This window comes from Aspergillus affinis, assembly GCF_023601865.1.
Source record: "Aspergillus affinis strain CMG 70 chromosome Unknown NODE_45_length_233477_cov_87_579804, whole genome shotgun sequence".
Classification (NCBI taxonomy): domain Eukaryota; kingdom Fungi; phylum Ascomycota; class Eurotiomycetes; order Eurotiales; family Aspergillaceae; genus Aspergillus; species Aspergillus affinis.
In genome coordinates this window covers 205,543-233,477 of record NW_026515826.1, presented here as the reverse complement: position 1 = coordinate 233,477, position 27,935 = coordinate 205,543, and the positions used below count along the sequence as shown (strand labels likewise).

General features: G+C 53.6%; 10 protein-coding genes across 10 annotated transcripts; 5 read left to right on the top strand and 5 right to left on the bottom strand.

Moving 5' to 3' along the window:
• Positions 1-2,323: 2,323 nt before the first annotated feature.
• On the top strand, positions 2,324-3,050 carry KD926_007611 (uncharacterized protein; the record flags this gene model as incomplete). The annotated part of the gene is made up of 2 exons (XM_053100481.1): positions 2,324-2,651; positions 2,734-3,050. 2 exons carry the CDS (start codon positions 2,324-2,326, stop codon positions 3,048-3,050), a joined length of 645 nt encoding a protein of 214 aa, XP_052955918.1.
• A 480-nt stretch (positions 3,051-3,530) lies between these two features.
• On the bottom strand, positions 3,531-4,332 carry his3 (imidazoleglycerol-phosphate dehydratase HIS3; the record flags this gene model as incomplete). Its single annotated transcript, XM_053100479.1, has 2 exons — positions 3,531-3,946; positions 4,014-4,332. 2 exons carry the CDS (start codon positions 4,330-4,332, stop codon positions 3,531-3,533), a joined length of 735 nt encoding a protein of 244 aa, XP_052955917.1.
• A 321-nt stretch (positions 4,333-4,653) lies between these two features.
• Positions 4,654-5,312, top strand: KD926_007609 (uncharacterized protein; the record flags this gene model as incomplete). The annotated part of the gene is made up of 2 exons (XM_053100478.1): positions 4,654-4,746; positions 4,932-5,312. 2 exons carry the CDS (start codon positions 4,654-4,656, stop codon positions 5,310-5,312), a joined length of 474 nt encoding a protein of 157 aa, XP_052955916.1.
• A 2,459-nt stretch (positions 5,313-7,771) lies between these two features.
• On the top strand, positions 7,772-11,762 carry KD926_007608 (uncharacterized protein; the record flags this gene model as incomplete). The annotated part of the gene is made up of 2 exons (XM_053100477.1): positions 7,772-8,955; positions 9,017-11,762. 2 exons carry the CDS (start codon positions 7,772-7,774, stop codon positions 11,760-11,762), a joined length of 3,930 nt encoding a protein of 1,309 aa, XP_052955915.1.
• A 1,378-nt stretch (positions 11,763-13,140) lies between these two features.
• KD926_007607 (Pet127 family protein) lies at positions 13,141-15,598 on the bottom strand (the record flags this gene model as incomplete). The annotated part of the gene is made up of 4 exons (XM_053100476.1): positions 13,141-14,785; positions 14,882-15,138; positions 15,193-15,327; positions 15,428-15,598. The coding sequence occupies 4 exons, from the start codon at positions 15,596-15,598 to the stop codon at positions 13,141-13,143; spliced, it is 2,208 nt and encodes a 735-aa protein (XP_052955914.1).
• An 819-nt stretch (positions 15,599-16,417) lies between these two features.
• ade1 (bifunctional aminoimidazole ribotide synthase/glycinamide ribotide synthase) lies at positions 16,418-19,010 on the top strand (the record flags this gene model as incomplete). The annotated part of the gene is made up of 3 exons (XM_053100475.1): positions 16,418-16,697; positions 16,779-17,306; positions 17,365-19,010. 3 exons carry the CDS (start codon positions 16,418-16,420, stop codon positions 19,008-19,010), a joined length of 2,454 nt encoding a protein of 817 aa, XP_052955913.1.
• A 974-nt stretch (positions 19,011-19,984) lies between these two features.
• act1 (actin) lies at positions 19,985-21,774 on the bottom strand (the record flags this gene model as incomplete). Its single annotated transcript, XM_053100474.1, has 6 exons — positions 19,985-20,215; positions 20,267-21,038; positions 21,112-21,142; positions 21,296-21,351; positions 21,622-21,652; positions 21,768-21,774. 6 exons carry the CDS (start codon positions 21,772-21,774, stop codon positions 19,985-19,987), a joined length of 1,128 nt encoding a protein of 375 aa, XP_052955912.1.
• A 1,850-nt stretch (positions 21,775-23,624) lies between these two features.
• Positions 23,625-24,343, top strand: fes1 (Hsp70 nucleotide exchange factor FES1; the record flags this gene model as incomplete). The annotated part of the gene is made up of 2 exons (XM_053100473.1): positions 23,625-24,041; positions 24,098-24,343. The coding sequence occupies 2 exons, from the start codon at positions 23,625-23,627 to the stop codon at positions 24,341-24,343; spliced, it is 663 nt and encodes a 220-aa protein (XP_052955911.1).
• Positions 24,344-25,087: 744 nt separating this feature from the next.
• Positions 25,088-25,870, bottom strand: KD926_007603 (UPF0220 family protein; the record flags this gene model as incomplete). Its single annotated transcript, XM_053100472.1, has 4 exons — positions 25,088-25,151; positions 25,227-25,324; positions 25,443-25,703; positions 25,772-25,870. The coding sequence occupies 4 exons, from the start codon at positions 25,868-25,870 to the stop codon at positions 25,088-25,090; spliced, it is 522 nt and encodes a 173-aa protein (XP_052955910.1).
• Positions 25,871-26,185: 315 nt separating this feature from the next.
• Positions 26,186-27,649, bottom strand: KD926_007602 (uncharacterized protein; the record flags this gene model as incomplete). Its single annotated transcript, XM_053100471.1, has 2 exons — positions 26,186-27,549; positions 27,598-27,649. 2 exons carry the CDS (start codon positions 27,647-27,649, stop codon positions 26,186-26,188), a joined length of 1,416 nt encoding a protein of 471 aa, XP_052955909.1.
• Between the last annotated feature and the right edge of the window lie 286 nt (positions 27,650-27,935).

Below are 27,935 nucleotides of genomic sequence, written 5' to 3'. Positions count from 1 at the left end.
AAAACATAATATCAACCCTCCCCCCCCCCCCCCCCCCCCCCCCCCCCCCCCCCCCCCCCCCCCCCCCCCCCCCCCCCCCCCCCCCCCCCCCCCCCCCCCCCCCCCCCCCCCCCCTCCCCCCCCCCCCCCCCCCCCCCCCTGGTCCCGCTTTAGCTCTCCGCGCGCAATTGTCGCTAACTTCAAATCATTAGGGCTGTAACCGTCGTCTTGACCCTCTGCTCGCATATCCCGCCTGGGTGCGTCGCACCGTGCCGACGGGCATTTCAAATGATGCCATGGGATCTGTCCCGCAACACCCCTTCTTCCTACGCGTGATCGAATTGCTGCAGTCCTACGACCGCAGCTGGTTGCTGCCCTATATCACAGTCATGTACTCGACTGGCCCTCTGTTCCTTTCGGTGATCTGGAAGGAATACATGCAGGAAATGCCGAGCGAAGCTTCCCGGGTTCGAATTCTCATGCAGGAAGAATACAACAAGTACTCGTGGAGCTTCTTCACCCACCACGTTGGCAACAGCTGGCATGGGAAGGATGCTCGATTAATCTTCTGGATGGGACAGCACTGGGTTTTCCTCACCTTCTGCGGCTTCTTTCTTGCCGGCGCCGTGGGTTTCTGCCTTTGGTGGAGCTACGGGCGAATGCTGCTCTTGAGCTCCAAGTATCGCTACCGATACTCGAAAGTGCCGGCCTTCCTGACGGTTCCCGGCCTCTCGTCCCCTTCGCGCCGGTCCCGACGGGCCATGCCCACATTGCTCCGTCGGGTCAGCTTCAAAGAAGACGAAGAAGCGGGCCCCGTCGAAACATCTTACGAACTTTACAGCCGACGTGACTAAGCGGAGTCTTATCGCCGTGCTCGTTGTACTTGTGTGTATTTCTTCTTTTTTCCCGTTTGCTTTGAAACTTTTCCTTTGGCGTCGACATGCCTTCTTGAACGACTTTACACCAATCTTTTTGTCTGCTTGTTTTCCTCCGACATCCCACGTGGGACTGTCGAGATTCTGTTTCAATCTGGTGTGCATGTAAGGAGTTTTTTTGGGAACCCGATTTTGACCGCAGCGCTTCTTGGGAGCAACTGGTTGCTTTGAGCATGTTGACAGAATACCTTTGATCTGTATGGGGGTGAGCCTGCCATGCCGGGTGACACTTTTCCAATCTTGTCCCTTTTCACTTTTCCATTTACAACCCTTTTAACTTTTTTTGGCCTGACTGTTCCTTTCTCCCTTGTCATTTGAACCTACTACTATTAACCTCCACCTGTTCTTGTCTTCTCTGTCCCTTTGCCTCCTTTCTTATTCACCTTTCCTTCTTTTCATACATACATAGACTTGCGATCAGATTGGGTAGATGGATGGATACCTTGCGGCCGTTCCAGTCCCAGACGCCGGGAGCCAGCTGGACTCGCGCAATGAAAATATTATATATTATTGTGCCAACGAAATGACCAGGGTAGAATCATGTAACAACACACTCATATGGCTCGGGGATTCAAGGCTAAAGAGAGACAGGATGCTACGCAAGAGATGAGAGCAGGTTGGCGGAGCGAACCGAGCCCAATCACTCCTAGACCTGGCTCCTTTATAGTTGGGGGGCGTTCGGTGTGTTTAGAAATGGGGCCCTTCATCGCTGCAGGATCGAGGCTTGTCCTGCAGAGATTCTTCAGTGGTTTAAGAAAGAGACCCTCCTAGATTAAGGGGGGGAATGGCCAACAGGTTGGGCCAGTGTGATTTGTGTGCTGGAAAGCTCCGCTAAGCTCTTCGTTCGAGATGAGCCAGCGTCTAAGCTGATTGCAGTATGGCAGGGTTCCATCGACTAGAGACATGGCGACATTTGGCCCAATGACTGCGCTCACGCTTGGTTTAAGTTGCCTGCAAGTCGGCTCCGCCGGGGCCAATGATCGTCTGAAAGGGCGAAACAAGCACTGTTGGGCTGACAGGCAAGTCCGTCCTTTGGCCCTTGGGGTCTGAAGACTGACGGAGTATGGCTCGCTTTTAGACCTGCTCGTTACTTGATTCACTGCGGCTTTCCACTCGACTGCCCACTGAGACGGCGTTACATTCCTTCTTCCGCCCCCAAGTATGTGGAAGAGGAATGCATATAAAAGGGATTCCCCGGTTCCTGGAGACCGTAGAGAAAACAGATATAAGGACCTCCCTTTCCCCTTCTTCCAGTCCTTGTGATTCATCAGAAACAAAGAGCAAAACACCCAAGTGACACAAGTTGCAGTAGCTGGAACTACTAGTCAATCCCTCCACTCTACGCACACATACAAAAACCCTCTTTCTTTTGCTCTTTATCTCTCATTTCGCATCCCCTCCTCTCCAAAATGAGATCTAGCCAAATCACCAACGCCCTTCTGGCGCTCTCCGTGCCCTTGCTGGCTGGCACCGCATCGGCTTCTACTTTCGAGGCTCGCGATGTCCAGCTCACGGCCCAGCAGATCGAGGCCATTGCCCCCACCTCCAACACCTGCGACGGTGCCCCGATCCCCGAGGAGTGCGCAACCTCAGAGCAGGCGGCGCTGAACATCGCCAAATCCTTCGAGACCTACGAGGTTACTTCGCCTGCTGAACAGGCCGCCGTCATCGGCCTGATGGCCTTCGAGAGTGGTGATTTCAAGTACAACCACAACCAGGGGAACCCCGGACAAGGCAGTATGTACTCCCCTTCCTTTCTTTACTTACATCCCTCCCCTCCCCTCTATACATAAAACAATCGCTAACGTATATTACACAGCTCGCAACATGCAATCGCCTGCGTTCAACGCCCAATACGCGGCCTCGCTCACCAGCATCGCTGACCAGGCCGTGGCCCTGGCCGCCGACCCGGTCGGCCTCCTTAACCTTCTAGTGGGCGACGAGACGATCGACTTCGGTTCCGGCGCCTGGTTCCTCACCACCCAGTGCACCCCGGACGTGCGCACTCAGCTGCAGACCGGATCGGCGGCCGGCTGGGCCGCCTTTGTCAGCGGCTGCGTGGGCACTGATGCCAGCGGAGATCGCCAGGCGTATTGGCAGCGCGCGGCCGAGGCGCTGGGCGTCCAGACTGCTTAGGTAGAGAGATAGATTGTATTGGGGAGGTTGTTGGATAGGGATTTTTCTTCTTTGCTTGACTGTTTTTTGATATGTAATTTTTTCTCTCTTCTTTTCTTCTTCTTGGTTAATTCATTGATTAGTTGATTGATTGAGTAGCGGCTTGCCTTTGAGCGAAAAGGGAATAGTAAGGGAAGGGAGTAAGTGGAATGTATATTTTTCTTTCGAATTTGAGTCTATCCATTTTTTATTCTTTCTGGGGTTCAAAGATATCACTCTGCATCATCGTAACTTCGTTTCTTATTCTTTCTTTCTTGGATATAACAAGACAACATCATAGACGGGGCCGGTGAGGGAAGAAGAAGGGTCATCCTTCAATTTTTGGCCCCGGTTTCGTATTGCTTGCTGCCTAACTGTTAGTCAAGACCGAGTCAGCAAGCGAGTCTTTATCCCCTCCCTTGCTTTGCCGTTAACAGATCCGTTAATTTATTCTGATTTAGTTTACAACACCCCCTTGGTGCTGACCACATCGCCCGCTCCAACTTCGCCGGCCACTCGTCGAGCACAAGCCATGCGGATGGCCACCGCCAGAGCCTTGAAGGCACTCTCGGCGCGGTGGTGGTCGTTGTCGCCGTACGTGCAGCCCACGTGCAGCGTGACGCCGGCAGCCTGCGCGAAACTCTGCAGTCCGTGGGTGATCATCTCCGTGCTGAGGTCTCCGATCTTCTCGCGCCGGAAGCCAATGTTGATGACGGCCCACGGGCGGCTGGACAGGTCGATCACCGCCCACGACAGCGCCTCGTCGAGCGGCGCGTCGCCGCGACCGAAGCGGGCGAGCGATTGGCGGGCGCCGAGCGCCTTCGTAAAGGCCTCGCCGACGGCAAGGAAGGTGTCTTCGGTGGTGTGGTGGTCATCAACTGTGGGAAACAAAATGTCAGCCAATCCGAAACTGATGTATGCTTGATACTAGGTACTACTACGTACTGTACAGATCACCCTTGGCCCGGACGGCCAGACTCATCCCCGAGTGCTTCGCCAGCGCATGTAGCATGTGGTCCAGGAACCCGATTCCCGTGCTCACGGTGATCTGCTGCGTGGCGGTGAACTGGGTGGCATGCCCCGCATCCTTGGGAGGCACGATTCCGTGCTTCGCGGCCTCGGCTTCCTTGGGGTCTTCGGGCGTGGGGAAATGTTCGTTCGCATCGTAGGGAGGGAGCACGCCTCCGTCTAGGGAGAGAGAGACTTGGATCTTGGTCTCATTGGTGACGCGCGAGATCGTCGCAGTTCGCTGGGCGAGGGGCATTGTGAGGGTGATAACGAGATAATAAGGGGGGAGGGGTTTGAAACTTCAATTCTGAGAGTCAATTGATAGATGATGAGCAGATGCAATGTATCCGATGCGAATGTGCCGTAGCAAATGGTGACTAGCAATTAGTGAGTAGGACCAGTAATGAACGAGATGTGATTCGACTTCTTTTTTCCTCTTCGACCGGACTTCGGAGTGGAGTTGATCCGGCTCGGCCAAACTTGCGTCATTTCGCTTCGTTGGATGTTTTCTTCCTCTTCGGCTGTCTCGATACTCGATACTAGTCGATAGTCCATCCTCGATACTTGTGCCACAACTATGCCACCCCCGTCCAGCCAAAAAGGGGACATCGAGCCCCCTGAGGAGATCACTACCGAGGCGGTGCGCGGCTTTCTGACGGGCGCTTTTCGGGTACGTCGTCCCTTACGATCATCGTCCAGGACATACATGGTTGACGGGACTTGGACTTCCATTGTCTTGTCATCTCCTGTCGTTTCCTCTCCCCCTTTCCCCCCTTCCACGTCATACTTCATCCGTCATGCCTACGATCTTTCCTATTCGATGTGCCGCACCTGACGAAGCAATTGTGACCTCAGTTTGGCTCCGTTTCGATCCTCGCCCATATGATTATGATCCTCCCCCATCCCTTCAAGTTCTCTCCCTCTGCGACGCCACCAGCGCCATCGCAAACTCAATCGCATCATCCGCACCCCAGACCGTCGCCCTTCTCCAAGGAGTTTCTCCAGAATCGGCTCTTTCACCGCCCGCTCGAGGGCTTCTCGGACTGGCTGTCCCCGGCCTCGCGGGTCTACCGCGGGTTGACTCCGCAGTTCAAGGTCTTCCTGCAGATCGCAGCCATGACCCTCGGGGGATGTATCTGGGCCGAGAGACGAGTCAGCGAGTACATCAATCTCATCCGCAAGGTCAAGCGAGCGGAACGAGTGCAGGCGGAGCGAGCATCGCTCTATAAGGAATAGAAATATAAATTCACCACCAGCCGGTTCTGGTATGTATGAGTAGAGTTCGATTTCTTTTTTTTTTTTTTTTTTTTTTTTTTTTGCCCGTTGAATCCCACTTTGAAATCGCAGAGAAAGGCCATTTGACGATGAAACTCCTGTGTTTATTTTTATTCCTCTTCCCCCGTTGGTATTCTGTCCCAATTCCCACCCACGACGAGGCTTAGTTTGTTTCACGGCTCGATCTGGCCCAGAAATTCCACCGCCGGGGCCACGGGTATAGGAGGCCCCCCGTAGCTCCCGCTCCACCGGCGACCCGATGCTACGAGGGTCCGTCAGGGTTCAGACCCAGGTCCAGGTCCAGGTCCAGGATCAAATAATCTCATTATTGCCGTGACCCGGTCTCGGGGGAGCTACTTGTCTAGATTCCAGTCTCGACGGCGACGGCGACGACGACTGGGCGTGCCTTGTCCCGAACGAGCGACTTGTGGAGATGGTAGAGCGAGTCCAGTTTAGTTCCCCCCGTTCCGTAGATCCTGAAATTTGATGAGGATCCCCGATCAGGAGGAATTGCTCTTCTCGAAAAGAGTCTAGTCCGCACTAGTTTTGCACCGGAGGAGAGGAGGTTCGTTCGGGAAGGAATGGGTCTTTTTTTATTTGTTGCCACCGGCCCTCAGAAACATGAGCAATGGCATAATTACTGAGTGCTCCGTCTGTTGGCATTCGCCGAGAACCTTCCAGAATGAGGCAAATCCGACTGGAGACGTGATTGGTTCCAGGATTTCTGGGAAGTCTGGCATGGTCCGGAGACGGCCATGGCCATGGCTGAGTTCCAGTTCCAGCTCCATTTCCCCCTGGACGAAGGCGGTGCTCTGGGCGGGGATCGAGTGGAGCGCGAGCGGGCGTCTGGAATCGGGATTGAGGAATCTAGTGTACTTCGTGTCTTCGTCCTCAGGGCGAGATTGGACGTTTCAAGCGGAGGCGATCATTTGGGTGAAGACCGAAGACGATGAAACAGGAGGCAACGAGCATGATCCGCGAGTATCGAGTATTGAATCAGGATGGAATAATATTGGAGGGTTGTCAAAGTTTCCAAAAGTCCCAAGGTCCCGCGGGCGGCAGAAGTTCCACTTGCCGCTCCGTCTTGGTCGTCCTCTCTCTCTCTCTCTCTTCTTCCCTCTCTGTAGATCCCATGTCAATTCCTCTTTTTTTCTTCATCATCATCAGCATTATCATCGTCATCGGCAACCATTGATCATCCATTGATCATTGACCATTTGTCCATCAGTCCTATCAGTCTATCAATCGATCAATCCCCCATTTCCATGTCGTTTGCAGCCAACAACCACCCAAGTCCGGCCTGACATCATCTCCCTCCCTCCCCACCTCTCCTGCTCCGTCCCTTGGTTGCTTGTGACTCCTGGTCGAATGAAAACCCCCCGATCTGCAACTGTCTGATCTCATTTCTCCGGATTCTCGCCAGGAACTCGCGGCCTTCCGTTTCGGTCCCTTGGTTGCTGCTTGGCCCGTCCCCTGTTCGACCCGGTCGGACTGCGTTCGGCCTCATCCTCTCCTCTTCCGGGCGCTTCGTGAGCGCCTGCGATCCCACAATTGCATTGTCGAATTCCTCCTCCACGTTCGAGGGGTGGACAGGTGGAGGTAGGTGTACGCTGTACGGAGTAGTAGTTGGTGGTAGGTGTTTGTCGGGATGAGCTGGAGCTTTTAATTTCGTTTTTGATTTGACTCTTGTCTTACTTAGGTTGCGTTGCCTCCTAAAGCGAGATTTCTTTGCCCCCCCTACGGTCCCTCCTGAGCACTTTTTTTTTTTTCTCCCCATCTCCACTTTCTTTAATATACGCTTTTTTTCTTTTTTTCTTTTTTGTCTCTCGCTCTCGTTGCCTCTACGCACTGTCCGTATTGCGCGAGCAATTCCCTCTCTCCCTCTCCCTCTCCCTCTCACCCTCGTCGCTCTCTCTCTCACTCACTCTCCGCCAGCTCAGTTGCTTCTCATGGCATCGTAACGGATTGCTGTATGTTCCACTTTCCTTCTTGCCCCCCCTCTCCCCTGTCGCCTCTTATTTGTTTACTTTCATCCTGGCTCCACCTGGCTAGCTCGCTAGTCAGCACTTATGGTTCCCGATCTCCTTGACTTGTCTCGCAGCATGTCATTCCACTCTTATCGTATGGTGATAATAGCTAACGGCAGCCGCTCTTTTCTTTTCTCTCCCCTTTAGTGAGAAGCGACTCCGAGGTCGTCGATGTGATTGATACCCACTCTCCCTTGTCTTCCCTCTTTCCCCGTATCCTCTCTCTGTTGATAGTCTTTTTCTTCGTAAATTATTCTCTCCTTTTTCTTTCTTTGTCTCTGTCTCTGTCTCTGTCTCTCCCCCTCCCTCCCTCCCTAACGCGCGCGCTCTCTTCTCTCTCTCTCCTTCCCTCCCTCCTCTCCCCCAATTCTCCGCCCTCCTCCCCTCCCCGTCATGGCCGATCTGGGGAAGAAAGAGCGGAGAAAAAGCCTGAGCGTGTTCAGTCCGTCCGTGAACTCGTCTCTATCAGGTCCCCCGGCCCACGATCGATCGCCGTCGGATGATGCCAATGTTTTAAAGAAGAAGCCCCGGCGCAATTCCGGCTTCTTTGGCCGCAATGCTAGCCCGCCCAGGAATCCTGGCTCTCGCCGTCCCGGAACTGCCGACTCGGAAGCCACCTGCGTGGCCTTCAATGCCATGCCTCCCCCGGAAGCTCGACCTCGACGCAAATCGATGCAGAAGAAACGGGCCTCGGTCTTCGGGTCCCTGCGGTCGCTACATTCCCTCGACGATGACGACCGTTCGATAGGGCGCTCTAAGGGGTCGTCCGTCGACGACGACGATGCCGACCAGCGCCAGGGCATCGGATCCATCATTCTACATCACGGGGAGATCCAGACGACAGGCGGCATGTGGAGAAAGAAAAGCCAGTACTTGGTCCTGACCGACACCCATCTCGTTCGATTCAAGAATCAGGCCAAAGCCGCCGATATGTACCCTTCGATCCCGCCATCCTTTGCCCGCGGGGCGGGGAATCGCCAATCCATCGCGTCGATTAGTTCGCTGCAGGATCCGCTTTCCGCCCCGACAGACGCCTCCGCCGGCATCCCGCTCAACAGCATCATTGCCGTTTACATGTTGGACGATGGCCGGCCCTCGTCGACGGTGGAGGTCGCCTACCTGGACGAACGCACCTACAAGACCACCTTTATCCAGATGCAGACGCCCGACTTCCAGGAGCTGAACTTGTGGATGGTGGGCATCCGTTCTGCGGCGGAGCTGATCCGACAGGCCGACCCTTTACGCTTCGACCGAAGGTCGGTGGAGTGTGTCGTCAGAATGCTGGATTACGAACGAGACTATGACCCCGAAACGTTTCGCATGTTTCGCGTCATTCAGATGGCCTCGAGCAAGTCCCCGACGCGGGCGTCGTCGGAAGACCTTACCAAGCTCTCCCCTACCGGCTGCTATCTCGCGCTGGGCTCCCACAAGCTTCACCTCATCCCGCTACACAAGGTCGGCAATCGCAATTCGGTGGTGTCGTTAACCGATCTCGACACCGCAACATCGTTTGGTCTGATGAACCTCACCTCCTTGTCCATGGAATGGGGAGACGACAGCCTGCATCTGACATTTCGGTATTTGTTTTTCTGATCTTGCTCCCCTCTCCCTGCCCAGATGGCTAACCGTTCGTCACAGAGTCCCTCTGCGCAAGTCGTTTTCGGTCTTCCTGGCATCTGTGCATTCCCTCGAGGTTGCCTTCTGGATAAGGCAGCAAACGGAATTTCTGCGACCTCTATGGATCAGACAACCCTACGAATTCATCGTCCCCCGCGACTTCGACAATGATTGCAACTTCCCCCCGGTGGACTTGGCAGAGGATTACGGTTGTTTCGATCGGACTCTCGTCGCCTACTCGGCCAGCTACGATATCGACACCTCCAACATCCGATACACGATCGACGTGCAATGCGAGGATGCCCCCTGTTTCCGACTCCTGCCCCCGGCAACATCGCGCCGCCAGAAATACTCCGCGCTCGAACTCGTCGCAGTGATGCGCGCCCTCCGATACAACGAATCGTTCCGGACCATCTCGTTCAGCGGTGTTTGCTTGGACGCGCTTCAAGGCGTTCACGATCTGCACGGATTCGACACGGATATGCTTCTCAGTCGCGCCGGCGCCCCAATTCACATCCCCGGCCAGGAAAACTTGTCTGTCCTATCGCAGGAGATTCGGGCCCTGACTCTCAAAAGCAAATGGCTTCGGCGCCTCGACTTTTCCTATACGCTGAGCCGCACCCCTAAATCCGACAGCGAAAGCCATGACCCCGGTTGCGGAATCCCCGAGGCTATCTTCCCCATCTGTCGCAGGGAATTGACGAGTGTGGACTGGATCGTTCTCAACGGCATCAAACTTGGGGATTCCGACCTGGACTACCTGGTCGATGCGGCCTCCCAGCGAGGGAGTCATCTCCGGGCCTTGGAAGTTGGCAATTGCGGTCTGTCCGTTCACGATATGGACTTGCTCCTTTCCACCACCATCAGTCAGGCTTCGACGCTGGAGGCGGTTAACATTTCCGGCGTCCAGGGGCGATTGAATCCGGATCTTCTTCAGCAGTACCTGGGCTATTTCGGCCAGATCCGGAAACTTGACTTATCCCGAATATCCAGGATGTCGGGCTCAGAGCCCTTGATCACCGCGGAGACCTTGTTCAACTGGCGGCTCGAAGAGCTCTCGTTGAGTCGGACTGCAGTGAACAGGGAGACCGTCGACTCGATTGCCACCTACCTGGCCAGCGAGCGGTCTCGAAACCTTCGCGTTCTGAAGCTTGGCCAGTGTGGGCTGAGCGGTCAAGACGTCGCCATCTTCCTCCACTCGATCGCGGCCTTGGAGAAATCGCGCAATATCCACCTCCACGTGAACGAGAACCGACTCGACCAGGGCTGCTCCTATCTTTTCAGCGCCATTGCCCGAAACAACACCCCGTCGCATTTGTCGATGCAGATGATCGATTTCAAAAAGGAAGAGCAATTTCAGGAACTCGCGGAAGCGTTGCGGAAGAACCGTACCTTGAAGTATCTCGACATCTCGAAGGCGTCTCTTCCGTATGATGCCGGCCCCGAGACCTGCAAGTCGCTGCAGCTGATGTTCGAAGAGAACGACACGCTGGAGGACCTAGATATCAGCGGGGAGAGCGCACACCTGGACGTCGCTCGATTTGGCATTGGTCTCAACCTGGCACTGACTGGTCTGAAAAAGAACAAGTCGCTGAAGGTTCTCAAAATCGAGCACCAGAAGCTGGGGTTGCAGGGTGCGAACACCCTGGCATCCGTGCTGGAGGAAAACACCTGCCTCCGGGAGGTTCATTGTGAAAACAATGACATCAACCTCCAGTCGTTCACGGTGCTTATCAACGGCCTCCAGCGCAACAAGTCGCTCTTGAGCCTCTCATACATGGACCGCGACCGCACCAGGTCCCTCGACAAGGTGCGCCGTGAGATAGAAAGCGTGAAGCGAGACCTGAGTGCTCAGCAAGGGTCCACCACGAGTTCCCTTCGCCGCTCGTTGCACGCTGCAATGAATGTGAAAAGTGGGTATAAGTCAAGCAAACCTGGTCAGCTTCGATCCGGGGTCTCGGTGCCGTCAAACCTTGCTTCGTCCGCCGAGACTTCGCCGTTGTTGACTCATGACATCGAGGTCATTCTGGAATCGCTGGGCAAGAAGTGGGACCTTGAGGTGGGTCGTCTTCGCCGGTATCTGTTCCGAAACTACAACCTGGCCCATGGCATCGACGATGGCACCCTGGCACCTCCTAGCGTGGACGATGCTTCCAGCGATGGACGCCCTGCCACCGCCACGAGTCTTGGGACGATGCTGGACAGCCTCAAGCTCGAGGTCGCCGTGTCTACCAACGAGGTCTCTTCGACGAGGAAACCCTCGCCCCTCGACACCAGCTCGCAACCGTCACCGGACCTGAGTCCTACCGAGACGCCTCCCACCAACCACTTGGAGATCTTCCAGTGTCTTGATGCGGACAGCAGTCTGGAAAATGAACTCCAGAAGCGACCGCAGACGGCACCTTTCTCCTTCCCCGAATTTGCCCCCGGGCCGCAGATCCTGCACCCGGAGTATGCAGGTTCGGCCCCTGGCTCCTCGCGCCTAGCCGTGCCGGTCCCCGCTATCCCGTCCGTCGTCAATAAATCCAGCAGCGTCCGCAGCGCTCGCAGCTCCAGCACCGCTTCTACTAGTGCCGGCACTGCCACAAGTGCCCGGAGTGCCTACGGAACAGCGTCGTCGGCTCTACGGGGCTTTTTGTCCGGAGGCGCGTCGAAGGAGCGCCGCAGGATGGAGAAGATGAACTCCGGTGCTGTGTGTGTCTCGAACGACCGGCCCCCGAAGCTGGAATGGGTGCCACCTCATCTCGATCTAGGCAACTTTCGCTAGCCCTCTCTATCTCTCCGCTTGACCTTGAACCAATGAGTCGTCACCTGGCTCCATTTCAAACCTTGGGGGTTGACCCCTAACCAACGATTCATGAATTTGTATAACGACTACTATCATCGAAACTCCACTTCGCTAGTCGAACCGACGTCTTTTCTCTCATTTTAGACCGTGTCATTTCCATCGCGGAAAGTCCATGATATCCACCTTTTGTTCCAGCAACAAGCAAAAGCATTCTCATTTTGAGTGTTGACATTCCCTACCTTTTTTTCTCTCTTCTTCTCAAATACCAACCAACTAACTACCTCTCCTTTTTCTCTTTTTGTTCTCATTGGGTGTAAACCTTCTTCCTCATCTCAACCAAATGGCGTTTTCATTTCTCTTTTGGGTCGAAGCCTGTCAAATACCTCATTTGCTTTGTATTTATTTCCCCCCTTCATCTTTCCGGTTCCCATCTGACCCTTTTTGCCTCGGGAAAGGCAATTTCAATCCAGCAATTATTCGATCATTCCAGGAGCAGGAGATTTATCTGGTGTTTAGGATTTTGTGTGATTTGGTTTGGCGCAAGGACCTTTTTCTTTCATCTCGAACCGGCGGCGTTTGCTTTTTTTTTCCCTTTTTTTTTTTTTTTTTTTTTTTTTTCTGTGACTGACTGAATGGATGGGTGTTTATTTTGGGGAGGAATTTTTAAAAGGAATCGATTCATTGACTGACCAACCCCTTCCCTCTCGCCCTCTGAATTTTTGTCTTTTGTGAACATCTGTAAAAAGATTTGTCGGGTTTAACAGTTATGTATGTGCCTCTCTCTGGCTGGCTGGTTTTTGTGTGACTTGTGAAACATTGCGTGATTGATTTTCTGGGAAAGGCTGTCTTACATATCTCATTTCAATGTCTTAATTGTTAATGGTATAGAAATATATGACTTGTCTGTCAGATTATTATACCCTTATGGTGGGTGTACTCCGTATATTGTATTAAATTAACTGACGAGAAACCAGGAAAGAGAGAGTAGTTATGGATGGAATAGGGGAATCAACGCTTTCTATAAATACCTATATACTATTCCGTTCAAAATCTGTTTTGCATCGTGTACTCCTGCCATTGAGTTAACTATCCTCTTTCCCATTTTGCACAAAACATATCTCACCATACTAGCTAAACCGAACAGCTGCTCCGATAGGTATCTGGGTCCCTGGTTGCCAAGGCAAAAACAAAACAATAATTGTAATATAGTACAAGAGAAGAATAGATCCCAAAGGTCTCTATCTATAGGAATTATGTATTCATGTATGCCATGCCATGCCATGCATAGGAAACATACACACAGAGCTCACACACCCAAATGAGCAGAAAAGAGTAGTCACGCTTTCATCCCGATTCTTTATTTGGTGTCGTCAAGGACAACAATGCCCTCGTCCTTGTCTTTCACATTTTCATGATTCCGGAACGCTCGGCCCTTCAAGGTATATTTTCGCAGTTGTGCAAGATAGGTCTTGTTGAAGGGATCTCTAGAGTCTGACTTGTTGTCGATAGCCTTGGCGCGTCGGATCTGACACGCTTTGTAGTTGAGGCGGGCAGTATTGTCCTCCATGTCGTTGAGGCCGTACTCGACGGTCCATTCATCCTTCGGTTTCAGGCGTTCGGGTCGGGTCACGAATTGGCCATTGACCTTGTTGCGGATGATGAGTTGCAACCCGAGCAGCTCCTTCCGGTTCTCGGGGTCCTCAGCGGACTCCTGGGCCTCAGCGAACGCCTCGGCGAACTCCTGGTCCTGGTCCTGGTCCTGGTCGGCGGCGGTCAACTCATCGTCCGTGGGCTCCGATGATTCGTTCGCCAGTTCGCTTTCTTGATCTTGCTCTTGCTCTTCACTCCTGATGGCGTCCGATAGCTGCTCCGCGTCGTCCTCGTGGGGGGCAAGGTTCAAGATACGTCGCTGATAGGCATCGATCTCCTCCTGGTTCTTCGTCTGAATGGCGTGGATTTCTTCATCGGTCACGGGCTCGGCGAAGATATACATGAATGATTCGCTTACTTTGGAGTCGCGGGTCTCGAAGTGGAGGCGGACAGATTGCTTGGGATACTTGGCCGTGACCTTGTCGAGGACCTTATTCCACAAGGCGACACTCAGTCGGAATTCTTGGTCACCCAAGCACGCGTGCTTTTGGCCATGTAGGGTGGAATCCATCTCATTCAAGCTCACATACTGGAATCCAAAGATACGCTGGATGTTGTGAAACGCCACGAAGATACCGTCCATGCGACCGATACGAACTTGGAGGGAGTATTTGAGGAAGGCTGCGCGGATCATGTCGTAAAATTCCCGCTCGTACGATTCGAATCCGCCGTGTCTGTCTCGGATCTCGTATCCAACGCCGTCTTCGAAGTTCTGTGCATCCATTCGAATGGACACGACGGCGCGAGTTTTGAGATCAAACATTCCGGTTCCTGGGAGCCTTGGGTCGTAAGCGTCCAGCTGGGACCGCATGACGAAGTCACCTAGGGTAGAATAATGGTACGACTCCGGTATAGCTTGCTCCTCCTCTGCAGAGATCTTGTTCGCACTGGATCGTCGGTAGCGTTCAAAGTCTTCCTTGGGTAGCGTGAGGAGCTTCTCCATTGATTTTCCCAAATTCATCAGGATGTTGGCCGAGTCGAACTCCTTATCCGCATCGACGGCGTACACACCATCCTGATATCTCAGGAACATGGCCGAAGGGGCGCGCAGCAGTCGTGTAAAGTTCCGCAACTTTTCCGGGAAGGACTGGGACATAGTGCCAATGTCGATTGGCCTCCAGGCCGAGAGTAAATAATGGAAGTGTGAGAGCGCAGACGTCATGCTTGACGAAGAACCTACGTATTTCTTTTGTTTCTTTAGGGCTATGTTTCGCAAGGTATGGTCCTTGGAGGATGTGATGTAGTCCTTTAAGGCAGTGAAATCGAATTCGGTGACGGGCATGATCGAACCCAGATAAGGATCAAAGTTATAGACGCGAGACCGGGGGTCACGAAGAGTGTAGACGCCGGGGCTGATTCAATCGCATAAGTCAGTGAGAAAAAAAAAAAAAAAAAAAAAAAAGATGGAAAAAAAGATAGGAAGGAACAGAAGATGGGACTCGACCTACTTGAACAGGACTCTTTCCAGACCATAGGACAACCGTGGCACCGGCGACGTCTCAACATCCAAGGCTAAGGAGAAATTAACGAAGATGTCGACAGGAGAGGGGAGGAAATCTAGGGAAAACGTACGCTGAAGAGTGAGATCTTTGGAATTGATTGTGCCACCCTCCTTGGGACCTAGATATTTCGTAAATACCGAGTGAGGAGTTTCCTTCTCTGATTCCCGGGCACTAGCTTTGTTGAGCGCCAAGGAGTGCGTAGTCTGCGGTCGATTAGTATCCAGAGGAAGGGTTGATTCTGGGTTCTTTGGGCTTACCATAAAGTCGCTCTTTTTATCGACTACCTTTCGAATTTCGATAGGTGTCGACTTTCGGCGAGGTACCCCCTGCCTAGTTTTACGATGTGTAGCGTTTTGATCTTTGTGGTGGATGCCACGTTTGTTCTTGGATTCCTAAATATGGATTCGATGTCAGGACAGTTCACGGTGCACAACAGGCAGCGGCGCTTTGTCATTGGGATACTGCAAGAAAAACCCGGAAAGACTCGCTCACCTTGTCAGAATTTAAGATATTCTTGTCCGTGAAGCCCGCGGCCCGCGATACAGCGGTACTGTGGAAGGGGCGGAGGGCATGGTTGCGACTGCGAAGGCCTTGCGCAAAACAGGAGACGCAGACATGTTCACGGACACGGTCTGAGACAGACCGCTGAGAGACCCGGAACATTCAGGCCAGAAGTGTCCGGACGGTTTTGAGGCGCGTAAAGGGACGAGAGCAGATCAATTGACTCGAGGGAGTGACGCCGGCGGATGCGAAACGTTGGAAGTTGAAGTTGAAGTGTTGCTTCTTTTCGGCTTCTTTTTTCTCGCGCCGCTCCGTTTTTTTTTTGTCGCTGGATTCTCACCGCCTACCGAGTGAAGAATACTCACCGCCCACGATATCGGGACACCCGTATTCAATACCATCAATACCCCGTGGGTGCCTGGATGTCTGGATGACACTCGCATATCAAAGGATCAGGTTAGTAGAATCAGCTCCTCTAGATAGATCGTCCTCTGAGCGGAACCTACAAGTGTATGAAGACCCAAGCTACCTATCCAGGGAGGAGTCTTGACTAGACCTAATTCAACTCCAATGTGATCCAAATCCGGGGTCGGAGGGGGAAAGAAAAAGAACGCCCCGCCAGAAGGGAAAAAAAAAAAATTTTAAAAAAAAAAGGCCCGTGATTCTCCCTCCTCTTTGGAGGGGTTCCAAAGCTCTCCATCTTTTCCCCCAAAGTCCTTTCCATCCCACAATATTTTGTGCAGTCGGATCTCCAGTGATCTCTCGTGTGAGGTGAGTCTTTTTTCCGTCTTGTTTTTTTCTGTTATTTTTTCCTCGTGTCGTTCTTGCAATGTCCCATCCCATTGTGACGTCGAGGTCGGTGAATCATGAGGGGCAGCCGAATAGTCTCATTCTCCTCCCCTTCTTGTCTCGCCCGGCCTTCGTTCTTCTCATTCTAATGGATCGCCCGCAGGTTTTCTCGAGAACACGACGTCCAACAAGATGTCTCAAGATCAATTGCGCGTGCTCATTGTCGGCAATGGCGGCCGTGAACATGCTTTCGCCTGGAAGTTGAGTCAATCCCCCCGGGTCGAGACCGTCTACGTCGCTCCGGGTAATGGCGGCACGGGGCTGGGTGCCTCCAGCAAGATCGCCAATGCCAACGTCAAGGGTGATGACTACCCCGGCCTAGTCGCTTTCGCTCAGAAGAACGGCGTGAACCTGGTCGTCCCCGGTCCCGAGGCTCCTCTCGTCGACGGCATTCAAGGATATTTCCAAGCAGGTAAGTGGGCATCGTTCATCCTCTGGACCATCCCTCACTCCCCCGTCTCGAAACTCGTCTTTTCCTAACCCATTTCATTAGTTGGTATCAGATGCTTCGGCCCGTCCAAGGCGGCAGCCCGTATGGAGGGTTCCAAGACCTTTTCCAAGGACTTCATGAAACGCCATAACATCCCCACGGCTGTCTACGAGAACTTCTACGAATACGAACCTGCCCGCCAGTACCTCGATTCCGTTTCCCACAATGTTGTCATCAAGGCCGACGGGTTGGCCGGTGGTAAGGGCGTCATCATCCCCACGACGAAGGAGGAGGCCCACCAGGCTCTCCGTGAGATGATGCTTGACCATCAGTTCGGCGAGGCTGGCAACGAAGTTGTCATCGAAGAGTACCTCGAGGGCGACGAGCTGAGTGTTCTCACCTTCAGCGATGGTTACACCATCCGGTCTCTCCCGGCAGCACAGGACCACAAACGTATTTTCGACGGCGACCAAGGTCCCAACACCGGTGGTATGGGCTGTTACGCTCCCACGCCGATCTCGTCCAAGGATGTTCTGGCGGATATTGACCGCACGATTGTGCAGCCCTCCGTTGACGGCATGCGAAGAGACGGTAAGTACTGTTCTGCCTAACCCCCCAAGAACAGCGGACCTGACTTCCCTCTCTCAAGGTTTCCCCTTCGTGGGTATTCTTTTCACCGGTCTGATGATGACCAAGAACGGTCCCAAGGTCCTTGAATACAATGTCCGTGGTGGAGACCCGGAAACCCAAACGCTCCTGCCTTTGCTGAGCGACGATACCGACTTGGCCGAGATCATGGTGGCTTGTACGGAGCATTGGCTGGATGGTGTCTCCGTCAATGTGAAGCCCAACTTCTCGACTACCGTGATTGCCGTGGCAGGAGGCTATCCCGGATCGTATGCCAAAGGAAAGGCGATCACCCTGGACCCCCTGCCCGAAGACACCCTAATCTTCCACGCGGGAACCACTCTCGTTGGCAACGAGCTGCAAACGTCAGGTGGCCGAGTTATTGCGGCCACCGCTACTGCATCGTCGCTCGAAGAAGCCGTGCACAAGAGCTATGTCGGCGTCTCCACGATTCACTTCGCGGACATGTTCTACCGCAAGGACATTGCGCACCGCGCCTTCAGACAGCGAGATGCCGTTGCATCCCAGCAGCAATCGCTGACCTACGCCTCTGCCGGTGTGTCCATCGACGCCGGCAACGATCTGGTTAACAAGATCAAGAGCTCCGTTGCGCAGACCAAGCGCCCCGGAACCGACGCAGTAATCGGTGGCTTCGGAGGTCTCTTCTCTCTAGCCGCCGCCGGTCCCACCTACCACCCGCACTCTCCCACGCTGATCGGAGCCATCGACGGCGTCGGCACCAAGCTCAAGATTGCTCATACGGTGGGCGTCCACGACACCGTAGGTATTGATCTCGTCGCCATGAACGTGAACGACCTGGTGGTCCAGGGTGCTGAGCCTCTCTTCTTCCTTGACTGCTACTCCTGCGGCAAGCTGGACGTCAACACGGCTTCCGCCTTCGTCACCGGCGTCGCCAACGGCTGCGCCCAGGCCGGTTGTGCCCTCATCGGCGGCGAGACCGCTGAGATGCCCGGCCTTTTCATCGACGACACCTACGATGCCGTCGGCGCGGCCGTCGGCGCAATCAACACCTCCGGCGACAACGCTCGTGCCATTCTGCCCGAGACCGCCGCCATGAAGGACGGTGACGTCCTCCTTGCTCTGGCCTCCTCCGGCCCTCATTCCAACGGATACTCGCTGGTTCGGAAGATCGTCGAACGGTCCGGACTCGGCTACAGTGACCCTGCTCCCTTCTCGATGCCCCTGTCCACCTCCACCGAGCCCCTGTCCCTTGGACGCGCGCTCCTCACCCCCACCCGCATCTATGTCAAGCCCCTGCTGAAAGCGCTCTCGATCCCCTCTTCCTCATCCTCCTCCTCTTCATCCGCCATCAAGGGTCTCGCTCACATCACGGGAGGCGGTCTGGCCGACAACGTGCCCCGTATGCTTCCGTCCACCCTGGCCGCGCACATCAACGTCGCTTCGTGGCAACTTCCCCCCGTCTTCTCCTGGCTGAAGAAGAACGGCAACGTCACGGCCACTGAGATGGCTCGTGCCTTCAACTGCGGTGTGGGCATGATCATCGCCGTCGAGAAGGGATCCGCGGCCGCTGTCCAGGAACTCCTGCAAAAGGAGGGCGAGACGGTGTACGAGATCGGTGAACTCAAGGCCAAAAAGGAGGGTGAAGAAGGATGCATCCTGACCGGAATGGAGACATGGGACGCTTAAAAAGACTCCTTTCTTTTCCTTCGTTTTTTTTTTTTATTATCCAAATTTTTTGAACTTTTCAACACACTTCCCAGAATTCATGACATACCTTTATATATCTACTCGAACCTGTTTATGTGATTTTGCTGGGATTACTTGCTCCTTGCAACATGTGCGACGATGGATGAAACTAGAAGAACGCTAGAAAAGCCAAGAAGAAAAGCAATGATAAATGCACTACGTTGAATAGATTACTGTCACCTGATCACTGCACCGGAATTTGTCCCCGTCCCAAAAGGGAAGGAAGGGGAGACATCACATTCCACAAAGGGAAGGCACGATCCATTTGTAGCTACGTCGGTCTCGAAATGGCCTGGACTCCCGAGTCCCATGACATCATGGTCGTTCTACGGCTTGCACACGGAGCTCTCTGTACTTACTACCAACCAGCTCCAGAGTACACATAGGAGACCCGGAGTAGACTTTGATCAGGATGAGACAGACAAAAGTCGGCGGCAATTTTTTGGTTTAGGAGGATAAAACTTAAACCCCAGTCCGAAGAGGGGGAATCTCAAAGAAAAAAAAAAAGGTCCAACACGGGAAAACAAGGAATTCAAACATGAGCGTAGAACTATATGAAAGAGAGCTTTCACCGCGCTGTCCACAAATCCCATGTACAACTTTCGCCTGAATACACCGCATCCGTTCCACTCTTCAGGTTCCCCATGACAGCACGGGCTGTCGGGGCAGAATTGTGCCGAGTGACCAGCGTTTTCAAGAATAAACCGTCTCTATTCCACAGCTAAAATAAAAGTTCCTTTTTCAGGCGATCTTTCCTCCTAGTGCGAGTCAGAGAAGGCCCGCGAGTCACCATTGCCTCCATTCAGTCTTTTAATACATCAGGAAAATACGACAAACGAACCGAATCACGCGCACGAGCTATATCACAAGTCGGTTAGTCCGGGTCTGTCACACGGAAACAGTCAAGTCGTACCTTAGAAGCACTTGCGGTGAACGATCGAGGGGCCGCTCTCGTCGTACTCCTGCTTGGAGATCCACATCTGCTGGAAGGTGGACAGGGAAGCCAGGATGGAACCACCGATCCAGACGGAGTATTTACGCTCAGGGGGAGCGATGATCTTGACCTTCATGGACGAGGGGGCCAGGGCGGTGATTTCCTTCTGCATACGGTCGGAGATACCGGGGTACATGGTAGTACCACCAGACTGTGATAGAGTTAGCTAGAACTGCCGGGAACTCTGGGAAAATATACATACCATGACGATGTTGCCGTACAGATCCTTACGGACGTCGACATCACACTTCATGATGGAGTTGAAGGTGGTGACGTGGATGCCACCGCTTTCCAGACCCAGAACGCTAGGCTGGAAGAGAGCCTCAGGAGCACGGAAACGCTCGTTGCCAATGGTGATGACCTGTCCATCGGGAAGCTCGTAGGACTTCTCGAGGGTGGAGCTCTGGGAAGCGGTCTGGATCTCCTGCTCGAAGTCGAGGGCGACGTAGCAAAGCTTCTCCTTGATGTCACGGACAATTTCACGCTCAGCGGTGGTGGAGAAGGTGTAACCGCGCTCGGCCAAGATCTTCATGAGATAGTCGGTCAAGTCACGACCAGCCATGTCAACACGCGAGATGGCGTGGGGGAGGGCGAAACCCTCGTAGATGGGGACAACGTGAGTGACACCGTCACCGGAGTCCAGAACGATACCAGTGGTACGACCGGAGGCGTACAGGGACAGGACGGCCTGGATGGAGACGTAGAAGGCGGGGGCGTTGAAGGTCTCGAAGACGATCTGGGTCATCTTCTCACGGTTGGACTTGGGGTTGATGGGGGCCTCGGTCAAGAGGACGGGGTGCTCCTCGGGAGCGACACGGAGCTCGTTGTAGAAAGTGTGGTGCCAGATCTTCTCCATATCATCCCAGTTCGTCACAACACCGTGCTCGATGGGATATCTGAGAGTGAGGATACCACGCTTCGACTGTGCCTCATCACCGACGTACGAGTCCTTCTGACCCATACCAATCATGATACTACTCCGGCGTTAGCAGACATAGTCCGGTTGATGGGGGTAGGAGCCTAGTGGCAAAGGGGGGAAATAATTACCCATGATGACGGGGACGACCGACAATGGAGGCTATGGTATTGAGTCAGTTTAATGATCTCCTGATTTGTGGGCGCCCGAGGGATGCTGCACCCCGGAGATGAGGCTCTCCGGAGATCAAGAAGCTACCATCCCAAGGACTCCACAGGGGAAAAAAGCTGACGGGTGATGGAAGGGTTGACTTACGGAAGACAGCTCGGGGAGCATCGTCACCGGCGAAACCGGCTTTGCACATACCCGAACTACACCGGAATCGTCAGCATCTCTTTGAAAAAAATAGTGCCAAAAGATGAAATCTGATCATTTGGGGGCCATCCTAGCTTTCTGTGGTCGCAGAGGAGCTGGAAAGACGGCATCAACGCGGACAGCGGACGATCGAATCATCGCGACCGGGGCCGATGCAGTTGTGTGTGTTTTTCCCTTCTCGGATGACCGAGGCGGGACACCACCCCCAAGCAAGGACAAGTATCATCAAAAACGAGTAAAACCATCAACGATTTCTCAACACATACCCATTGTCAATAACGAGAGCGGCAACTTCCTCTGTACAGCGAGAAAAGATCGTTAGCGATGGTGTAACCTGGACGAAGGGGGAGGGGAGGGGAGGGGAAAGGGAAGCAAGCGAGATGCAAGGCGCTGAGGTGGCAGGAAACCTTACCTTCCATGGTGACGGTGATAGGATTAAAATGAACTACGGAGAAAGAAAAGTAAAAAAAAAAAAAAAAGAGAGAAGAGGTTGTCTCAATGGAGATGGGAGGAGGGAAAGATGGAGGAAGGAAAGAGGATCACAAGGGAGATGTGGTTGGATTGAATGGAGGTTGGAGGTAAAAGAAAGGGAAAGGGAGGGAAGAGAGAGAGGGAGCGAGAGAGAAGGGGAGAAAGGGAGGGAGGAGGCAGTGGAAGGGGCAGTGGCAGTAAGAGTTAAGTGGGTGGAGGGCGGGAGCTGGACTGGGCCGTGACCAGGACTAGTTGCTTTAGTTCCGTCGTGGTTCTTGAGACTCGCTGGGAAAAAGGAGAAGGCGGGTGGAGTTGGTTCGTCCTCTTTGGGTTTGGTCACTGGTCGGGTCCGCGGGCCCGGTTGCTGTCACCGCCACGTAGATTCTCAGAATGCAATTATTAGTATTTGCCAATTGGTTTTTGGTTGGAATCAAGGAGTTGTCTGTCGGTGTCGGCCTACAGAGGAGAGAGGAGAGGAGAGTCACCATCCTATATTTATACACAAGTAGGCAACCACCCACCCTCTGGTATAGAGAACCCTCCGTGAAAGATGCCTCTATCCACGCGTCCATTAATGCTATGCCTAAGAGCTACGGAGTAAGCCATCTATCCTGAGTCTTATAACTAATGAAGACTCTCTGCCTAACAGTGAGTGTAGTGATTCCTCCCTCCAACAGTAACCTCCCAGGCGCGAGATCACAGCCATGGTTGCCTCTCAGGCAGAATGATTCTCGAATCTCGTCCAAGGCGTCTGGGATGACGATGGCAAATGCAATTGCGCATCCTCGTGGGGCAAATCCTGATCTCAGGACGGTTATCTGCGAAATGCTGAACTCCGGACCGAACCAGAGAAACAGGGTCCATCATCCAGGCGCCCGGATTCCCCTGGCCCCCTACTCCTTTCATCCTTCTGTAATGTCGGTTTGTGGCTGGTGACAAGGAATTGCGAATGTCCGAGAATGCATGACCTAGACTGAACTGAGTTGATCTGAGAGAAGGAGGTCGCTCAGGTAAGACGAGAGAGAGAATGAGAGAGAGGCTCCCGCTCGTTCCCCGAAGACCAGGCTGGATGTCGGCGTAGGTAATCTTGCGTACGGTAAGCGTGACGCTTACCGCCTTTTCACCATGAGGTCCCATCCCAGGCCAACAACAACGGCTCTCGCTTTCCTCTTGGGCACCCAATGACCCGGTAGGGCAGTCCAATTGACACCGGCATTTTCTTCCTGCGCGGCCTACTCAAATCACACTATCTTAAAATTCGCAACGGAGACCCTTCGTCGATCTCACCTACGAGGCCAATCTGCCAATAATCAGCCATAGGTGACAGCATGGCGGGGTTGACGGCATGGCGGGGTATTGCGGTCTTACATAATCGGCTGTATCGAAACACTCGTACTCGTACACACTGAATTGTCGGTCTGGAGGGGAGGTTTTTTTTATTGACCCTGTTCTTACAGAGGAGTTCTTGCTTGCGAGCATAATAATAACGTAAGCTATCAGACTCAATGCAAAGTCGCACGACGCCACTACAAGATATCTAAGGTAGTATACCTAGTAGTATGTGAGGTGGAACGTGGTGGAAGGCGCTGGCAGCCGCATGAATCGTCGAGAATCGCCCTTCCGCCTTCTCTTTTGAGAATTGCCCTCTCGATTTAATATTCTTGTCGGGAACCGCGACGACATTCTTGACCCTCACTCCACCAGTTCTTTTCACGCTTTTTAAACTCAATCCCATACAGTTTCGCTTCATCATACTTTATTGAAACGCATTAATCACCGCACAACCCCCCTAATCACCATGGACGCCAACATGAACGGTCTCCTGAAATGGAGTATCCAGAACTCCACCAACCCCTCCGACCCTAATGCCTCCAATGCGTCCAACAACAACAGCACCGCTGTCGCCGACGCCGCTTCTCGCGGTATCACTCCCGAGATGATCTCGTCTCTACTCGGCGGTCCCTCCGATGCCGATTTGATGAAGGCCGCCATGGAAGCCCTGCGCTCGGACGAGGTCGACCTGGAGAACAAGATGATCGCCTTCGACAATTTCGAGCAGCTGCTCGAGAACATCGACAATGCCAACAACATGGAGCCGCTGGGCTTGTGGACGCCGCTGGTTGAATTGCTCCGGCACGAGGAGGCCGATATGAGACGCATGGCGGCATGGTGCGTCGGAACGGCCGTGCAGAACAACGAAAAGGCGCAGGATAAGGTATGGCTTCCCACATCTCTTGTCATCGTGCATATCTAACCGTTCTTTCTCTATAGCTTGTTCTGTTGAACGCCCTGCCGACCCTCATCTCGAATGCCACCTCCGATCCTAACCCCGCCACCCGCAAGAAGTCCGTCTATGCCATCTCCTCCGCCGTCCGCAATTACCAACCCGCCATGGACGAGGCCGTGAGGCACTTCCCCGAGGGATACCCTCGCGAAAAGGTTGACGCTGGGGATATGGAGGCCGTGGATGCGATCATGGACAAGCTGAGAGCTCACCCGGTTCAGGCGTCCGCGTAAAAAAGAATCATCTTCTTGACCAGAGGGCTCGTTGAGAGTTTTTGATACCTTGGCGCGGTGTCTCAGACCGCCCAGAATAAATAATCCCGTCCGGGGGGGGAGAAATAATTCATCGAAGGATACATACCGATATGTTGGCTTTTTGCAGCCACAGGCCACATCACATGTGGCCCCCTGATGGTATCGGAGAGGCGTTGGCCTAAGATGACCGGCGAGGACGCTGTGATTGCGATATGCAGTGACAGCCTCCCCCTGGGGAATCACTGCGCAGGCTGTCCCGTTTGACATCCTGACGTTGGCGCGTTCAAGATTAGACGACGCATATGACTGAGTTTTGCTTCAATGGCCCACATACAGCTGGGTCACGTTTACTTGGAGCACATGAAATAGATGAAGATACAAGAATATAAGTTGCTTGCATTTTACAAAAATCCTTGAATATTTGCATTGCGCGGTGTCTCCCGGAGCTCCTACGTAGATTGCTGTCTTGCCTAGTCCGTCCATCACAAAATTGACTACAGTTACTACACATCTGCCCTTAGGATGAGTCAAAACGCTCGTGTGATATTGACTAGAGATTTTACCGATAGCTGAGATCCGAAACTCGAGTAGCCCGACAAACAAGAGGCCCTACCAGATTCAAACAAAACTACCAGCAACAACAAACCTGATAAAGACAAAAAGACCATACAAAGGGCCAGTCATAAGGGAATTTCGTAACGGAGGAAGCAGATTCACCCCCACTCACAACGCAAGATTGTAAGTGAAGTCGTCTTCTATGTTCTGGGAAACCCAAAGAACAACGGAGCTGGGGCAAGAGCGAACAGGGTCAGTTTCGGATGATCTTGAGAGGAAAGAGCGAACGGGGACGGGGTGTATTTACCTCAGCATGATGAGTCCGTTGGCGACAACATTGGCAATGCCAAAGTAGAGGGTCTGTAGCGGGTACTGTTTGATGAGGTACTTGAGAACCATGACGGTCTGCGGAGCGGAGAACGAGGGGTTAGCTCTCAACCTCCAGAGTTGTTATTCCGCCCAGGAGACCGTGGGCAGTCTCTTGACGCGAAAGGAGGGAGGAGGGGGTAAAGTGGGAACATACCACGCTGCCAGCGAGACCTCCTGCCAAGAGCGCGAAACCGAGGAAGAGCACGAAGCGCGCCTTCCAGGCGACCCCGTTGCCACTATAACTGAAGCTGTCGGCCTGCAGACGCGACTTCTCGATGGAATTGATCACCAGCATGCCCAGGGCGGAGCAGATTCCTGGGACCCAGTCCACGAACTTCACATGCACGGAAGAGCCATTCAGGGAGCTGTGAGAGAAGGCGGCGGCATCGACGAGGAAGAAGAGACCAAGAGCGAACTGGAAACATCGTCCGGTTAGCGGGAGGCTGCTCTTGGAGAATGACTCGAGGGCGCTGATAAGCTTACCATGGCACCCGAAGTATAGACGCCCGCATTGCGAACGGTCGAGTTGTTGAGCCACTCGGGTTTGGACCAGCGAAACAGGCGGTTGCTAGGCGTCTCCATTGTGCTTTGAAGATTTCTGGAAGAAGCGTGAGGGGAGCAAGTTGAGATGGAGATCGGAGACGTGCTATGGCGTTGGTCGTTCGTAGGAGTCGGGGGAGCAAGCAAGCATTCATGGATGAAGCAGCCGGCCGGCCCCCCGGAAACCGGAAATTCTATACCGCCGCGGCTCGGAATGCGTCATTTCAATTCTACAGGCAACTTCCTTTATCCCAGAAGACCAGCGTATATTCAATAATTATTCACTAGCTCAGGACTTTCCTTAGTCATCTATCTAATTTCGTCAAGTCATGTCTCATTCAGTTGTGCTCCGCACTTTTAATTCTCCTCGCAGAACAATCGCAGGAATTCATCAATATAGTTCATCGCCTTGCCTTTGTCCAGCAACGGCGGCAATACCTTCGATGGGTCGCCGTCGGCAGGTGGTTCCTTCAGGTATTTTCGGAGTGCAAACGTTGAGGCGCGGTAGGTAGCATGGTACATTGCCTTGAACTCATCTTCGTCCGTACCAGAGGCGGACGTGGACAATGGAATGCCATCCATCGTCAGACGAGAATCCTCGTCTGGGGTGTTGGTCCCCGTGGCGGGTTTGCTTGACCCTCCAGATCGGGACGTGGTCCTGTTGTATCCATATAACCGCATGCATGTTAAAATCGTACGTGTGATGGTATTCTTGTTGTCCATAATGATACCCTCGACATCCTTTGGAGTCGACAATGGCTCCTGTTTCCCTTCAAAAGATAGTAGTGCCGGCGATGGCTCCCGCTTTCCCTTTACGATGGACTCGACAAACGGAATAGGTGTGTTCCTCCGCAAGGCGAATTCACGCGCGTGGCTGCGGTTACTGCTGGGCCGCGGAGGTTCCGCCCGCGACTCCAACGGTTTGCCAGAGAGCAGATTCGTCCCGACCGACAGAGATCGTGACCGCTGCGATGCGTTGCGATCCAAGGCCAACAAGTTGGGTTCCTCGGATTCTTCTTTAACGCCCCGGGTTCCGGTCTGCCGTTGTTTTTGTTGTTGAGAGGACTGAGAGAGCGAGTGCGCCATCAATTGGGACACGGCCTCGCCACCCTTCTGTCGTACTCGCCGGTGATGCTGCGCGACCGTTTCAAAGAGTGTTGCAACTCGCTTGCGCTTGGGACTTGGGGATCGGATGTCCGGTAGAAATTCCGCGGATCGCCCGTCGCCAGCCAGCGCCCCTGTCTGATCCGGAGACGGGAGACATTGCGCTTTGGAGATGAGAGAGGCGGACAGCGGCGTGGCGTAGATCCGCAGCTCCTGTCGGATCGTTGGGCCAGCAAGCTCTCCGGAGCCTGGCGAGGAGGATGTTGGCGGAGTAGGAGGCCGTCCGAACGATGTCGCGCTCGATAGGACGCCGTGAACAAGTAGATCCGTCGTGGTCGACGCCGACGTTTTACAGTTGCTGATACTGACTAGAAACCCTACAGGACACTGGATGGTTTGGAATTTATCCAGATCCTCCTCGTCTAGCCAGACCCCACCGAGCAGCTTTCCTTTCAGCCATTGTAACGTTGGGAGGTGTGTCGTATGCAATTCCAAGTTCGGACCGACTCTCGCATATAGTGGTATTAACGCGGGGTTCACGAAGCATCGAAACCCGAGCGTGCAGTCTCTGGATAGATCCGATTGCCAACTGGAGGACCGGTCAATGAGCTGTAGACCTGGGGTTGTTAGTTTAGATCAGCACTCAACACCCTGAGAACCCTTACCTTGGAGTTGGGACTCGCTGTCTAGCGCAAGAGCTCCAGACCAGACATTCATCGTAATATGGTCATTGGTCTTCTCACAGCTCACATTTTCCGGCTAGGAATTTATATAGTTGCAGGGCAAGAGGCCGCTTCCTTGGTATAATGTTCGTGGGCAAGGAACGCTTCCCATGACGCGCCGCCGGGGAAAAGGCAGCGCGGTGTCACGTGATGCGATGCGCGGCTGGCTTACGGCACCGGCATCCTTGTGGATGCCTTCTTGTCATACCCTGAGAACGTGTGAGGGGCAACAAGACCTACAGAACACTCGCAACTCATCTGGCCGAATTTCTCTATCGCAT